Source organism: Triticum aestivum, chromosome 3A (assembly GCF_018294505.1).
Source record: "Triticum aestivum cultivar Chinese Spring chromosome 3A, IWGSC CS RefSeq v2.1, whole genome shotgun sequence".
NCBI classification, from domain to species: domain Eukaryota; kingdom Viridiplantae; phylum Streptophyta; class Magnoliopsida; order Poales; family Poaceae; genus Triticum; species Triticum aestivum.
The window spans coordinates 708,548,571-708,553,403 of record NC_057800.1 but is presented as its reverse complement, the minus strand read 5'-3'; the positions used below and the strand labels follow the sequence as shown (position 1 = coordinate 708,553,403).

At 42.4% G+C, this 4,833-nt stretch overlaps 1 protein-coding gene across 1 annotated transcript; it reads right to left on the bottom strand.

The window, feature by feature from the left end:
- Positions 1-289: 289 nt before the first annotated feature.
- On the bottom strand, positions 290-3,020 carry LOC123063382 (tRNA (guanine(26)-N(2))-dimethyltransferase). Its single transcript, XM_044487147.1, has 6 exons — positions 2,420-3,020; positions 1,754-1,954; positions 1,559-1,658; positions 1,197-1,400; positions 1,045-1,107; positions 290-830 (listed from the first exon to the last, which is right to left on the bottom strand). Exons 1-6 carry the CDS (start codon positions 2,992-2,994, stop codon positions 723-725), a joined length of 1,251 nt encoding a protein of 416 aa, XP_044343082.1. The 5' UTR covers positions 2,995-3,020; the 3' UTR covers positions 290-722.
- Positions 3,021-4,833: the final 1,813 nt, after the last annotated feature.

The following is a 4,833-nucleotide window of genomic DNA, read 5'->3' as shown; positions in this document are numbered from 1 at the left end:
TTTCATATTTGCAAATTCCAATCACGCCAGCCCGTCGTAGACACATGTGGATTAGTTCCAAAATCCAAACTAGTATGCTGGATGCAAGCGCGCATTCAAGACAATGGGGATACAGAGTCTTCATTTATGCATCATAAATCTCCAAATAAACTAGTATAAAATGTGAAAGGTTTCAACTTTACTTAATTAAACTTAAACTCATGGCGACCCTAGCTTTCTACAAAAAAGCACAGTTTTCACCCATCCTGTATTCTCCGTTATTTTTTCTTCAGACAATGGTGCGATAATATGAGAGTAAATACAAAAATTATAGATGTTAATTTTTTTCTGTAAACTTGGTCAAAGTTTACAGAGTTTGACATAAGACAAGCTACAGTAATATGCAGAGTAAATAAAAACAGAGGGAGTAGTAAGGAAGAATCATCAAGAAAAAGAACGCTACTGTTTAGAAACAAAGCAGCTGAATCGCTACAGTCTCCTATCAAGAACTTTGTAGCGCATGAAACAACCAGCTGCACGCGCCAAGATCAAAACTTGCTACTTCTGTAGTGCAGGACAACATGTGTTCCGATATCAGACCACTGCCAATGAGCGAGCTCTCTTCTGGTTTTGGAACAGTGTGTTTGCCTGGAACACTGAAGGAACTCAAGCGCAAAGCCACAATTTGTGCAGTTAAACAAGAAAACATTGTGGACTTAGCAAATCGAAGAGTTAGTTGGCGGTTATCGCAAATTTCGGATCTCCCGTGCAACCACAATGCAAGAACTGATGGGAGAGTTGGTCTTGACAGCATTGGCACCTATATGAGATCTACAAGCAGCATAACCTTCCTGTTCACATTCAGAGTATGATAACATTTTCAGAGTCAATGCTCATCTACTTTATAAAATGAAATGGCAACAGAATGTTCCCAAACTGCATATACAGGTTATGAAGGAAAGCACGATTATGTAATATAAGAACCTAAATGAAGCACTCTGGCCGTTCCTTCGGATTTAGCAAAGTAATCATACTTGATATAACAAAAGTGCAGAAGTTGCATACCTTCTGCAATGAATGGATGAGTGTACCGAGCGGTGGAGAGTTAACTTTTGCTCGGCTGGCAATCTGACATTGCATAACAAATTTAGCTTGACTTTACTCAACAATTGTACATCACAGACATCCTAATAAGTGCATCCAACTGCAAGACATACCTCATCAAGTCTTATATATCCAGGCGGTAACCTTGGGTCACTCTCCTCAATCATGGTGCCAAGAAGTTTTTCCAAAGTGACACCATTCTCACTTGTGTGTGCCCATCCCCATTCTACAGCCAAGTTTAGCATTTCGGTAATGGAAGAGCGATCATGGAGAGGACCTGTCCAAAGTGGGCCTACAACTGTGATTGAAGTGGCATCCTGTAAAATAAAATGGTAATTATATACTACCATAACAACAGTCAAGTATTTAGTCCTAAACATGGGTTAATAAGATCTTTTGTGGTACAGTAATCAGCGTCTGACTGACAATTTTGTCGCTAGTTGTTTACTACTGCCACATGATTCAATGTACCTACTGTTCTATTTGCACATCCGCAAGAAATCTGCCCCAATTCGTCAAATCCAAAAGTCTGAGACTGGCCGCAACTCTTGCAATGACAAATGAAACCATAATTGCTGCCAAAAATAGAAGGGACATCAGTAACTTAGCATTCTGTTATACACACTAATTAGCTGTAGGTTATTTGGGAATAAAAGAGCACTGAGCCAACCTGATGCCATCTTCTTTTCCATGGCATAATTGTACCATCGCTCGAAAAATTGGACCATGGTACGCGTAATAAGAGAATACTGGTTTTATGTGAAATCCCAGCATTGCTGCTTCACGGGCAGCCCCACCTAAAAGCATTCGCAAACCAATCTCATTCGGATATGGCACTGGAAGAACGTATGCTCCGTATGAAGACAGTGAGCTAAGAGAAACAAAATGTTATGTGGCTGACGTTTACAAACAGACTTGGTTGAGCCTTTCCAAAGGGAAACATAACGCGAGAGTATACAGTTGCCTAAAGAAAATGCTGAATATAAAAAAGAGAGTATAGAAGGCAAAATTAGCCCAATATACAGAACAAAGCAAGCAACTATACTTTCCATAGTCTGGCACAGCTGTCATTTAACAACTGAGTGTTACTGAATATGTAAGCAATCTTTTTGACTTATGTTCATCATTGGACAATCTTATTACAGAAAAATCAGCAATTCTAAGATCCTAGTTTCTGATACACCACTTGAAAACATTGTACTCCAGATGTGTTTAGGATATAAGATGACAACAGTACATTGAGACTACAAGTAAACTTGTACAGCCTAATCTGATTTTAATAATTTCAGACTTTTACTGGATACCAAAAATCCAACAAGTAAGGCAAAAAGCTCACCATTTTCCGCCATAACCTCTTGCCGACCGCCAATCGGTGGAGGTGAGGTAGAGAAGGCCCCCAATCTTGAGCGCCAGGAAGGCCGCCCGGATGTACTCGGCCTCGCTGCCGAACGAGTCGACGTCGATGACGTCGAAGTATTCGCGGCGGAGGTACCTCTCGGCGAGCAGCCGGGTGGCGTCGAGGTGCGACACCACCCACCGCCTCTGCCCTTCGGGAGGCACGGGCTCGAAGCGAGAGAGGTTGCCGACGATGACCGGGTGGAGCGCGTCGGAGGCGTCGTTGGCCCAGACGAAGTCGGCGCCGGCCTGCGCGAGGTAGCGGAGCGCGCGGACGCCGGAGCCGCACATCGCGTCGAGGCACAGGAAAGGGGCGGAGGGGTCGGGGCGGCGCCGGCGGTGGAGGGTGGCGGCGAGGACGGCGAGGTCGCGGCCCGGGGCGCTGTCGCTGCGGTAGAAGGCGGAGCCGGGGTCGAAGGAGACGCCGCGCTCGGAATGCGTGCAGCGGGGCGGCAGCGGGGCGCGCCGGCCGGGCTGGAAGGTGACGGCAGGGGCGGCGGCGGGGGCGGACGCCATGGCAGGGATATGCTTCTTGTGCTTTGGATTAGGTTGAGGCTCACTGCGATACCTTTGTTTTTAGAAGAAGAGGAAAGTATAGTTTTCACCTCAAAATCATCCTTTTTTGTATTTTTATTAAAAAATGAACTGGGCAGCTTAAACAACTAGGTGATTTCCCCGCGCGTTGCTGCGGGATTTAAAGATTAAATTTGGATAAATTTTGTATAAGTAAAATAATCTAATTCAAAAGCTATTATTTTTGGAAGTAATTGTGTTTGAACAAAGAGTATGCATGTATGCTAGACCATTGGAGATGGAACAATTAAATTGGAGAATGCATGTGCTACAAAATAGTTTTATTGAATGATGACGTGATACATTTGATAATGTGGAGGGTTGCATGTTGAGAGCATTAGATTTAGTGAGGATCAACTATTTATGTATTATAGACATGAGGGGTCTAAATGTTACCCCGCGCATTGCTGCGGCGAATTTTGGTCCTATGCACATGATAATACACAAATCAAATTATTTTGTTTGTGGTGTTGATATATGAACTTGTGGTTTTTTTTTTTTTGCAATGTGCATTATAATTGCTATATAATTACAAAGATAACAAAATCTGAATTATGCGATCTACTTTTTCACTAAATATAGTGATACGACTCAAGCTATCTCATTTTACGCACATAAGTATGAATGAAACACAGAATAGGGATTTCGAAACAGGGACTGTATGAAACGTTATGTACGTATTGCCATTTTGAGATACTCCTACTTATTTTGTATTATGTGCAGCTCTTGATGTAAATCAGTCATACCTGCATTGCTAAGAGATTTGAACAAATAAAGGATACAAACAAATGAATGACCATTCTAGTACCTTGACAGTGAGTAATGTAGTTGATCCTCGTCCCTAATTGACATTGGCCTACGTACTCGGTGCATGGGCATCTGGCCCGCGTGCCGGCTATAGCGAGGTATGTATAAAGGAAACAAACAAATGAATGCCCATTCTAGTACCTTGACAGTGAGTAATGTAGCTGATCCTCGCCCCTAATTGGCATTGGCCTACGTACTCAGTGCGTGGGCATCTGGCCTACGTGCCGGCTATAGCGAGGTATGTAAGTAGCCGCTGCTACTACTGCTTATTTTCCCATCAAACCAAGAGAGGTGAGAGCATTATATTAAACCTGAAATTGGATAATGTGGGAGTGCAATATTACCTCTGTATTTCATCAGAAACTGTTGATGTTCGGCTAGCATCGGAGGGACGTCACAATATCCTGGGGAATATTTGGAACTTCTGAAAAGTATCCCCTGTAGGATTTTTTAGATCATAAAGCTTTGTCGTACATTAAGAGACATGGTTACAATCATACATATGCATGTAGCTTCTCCCTGTTGCTTCCTGCACTGAAAGAAAGGAGGATGTGCTTTGGATAAAAGTGGCATTTCAAGTTTAGTCAGCTGCAGAGTTATGCAGAAGGGTTAAAATCAAGGCAAGTATCAGAGAAACATAAAGGCATAAAACATCAACAGTAATTACCCTAGCAAGAACAACCATGCCAAACCAGTTTGTTTTCTCAAGACATAATGGATTGAACCAATCAGGGGTATCTAGCAAATCATCAAGAAAATCGTAGAGCTATTTCAAAAAAATAAATTGTAGAGGGGAAGAACCTAATGCTCCACTTGAATATACTGTTTATGCTCACTGAATTTTTGGTTCCTGTTCATTGAAACTGTGAGTTCACATCAAGAAGCACAGCAAATAAAACTACTTTTTTTTAGGAAAAGAGTAAATACATTACTCATTGACCGGGGTTACATGAAGATCCAGTATGTCTCTCTCAA

Excerpts from the sequence above, each read along its gene's own strand:
- LOC123063382 (XM_044487147.1), bottom strand. The coding sequence starts at position 2,994 with ATGGCGTCCGCCCCCGCCGCCGCCCCTGCCGTCACCTTCCAGCCCGGC. Across the intron at positions 1,955-2,419 it reads AGAGGTTATGGCGGAAAATG|CTCACTGTCTTCATACGGAG; the intron begins GTGAGCTTTTTG and ends TGTTTCTCTTAG. Across the intron at positions 1,401-1,558 it reads GCGGATGTGCAAATAGAACA|GATGCCACTTCAATCACAGT; the intron begins GTAGGTACATTG and ends TTTATTTTACAG.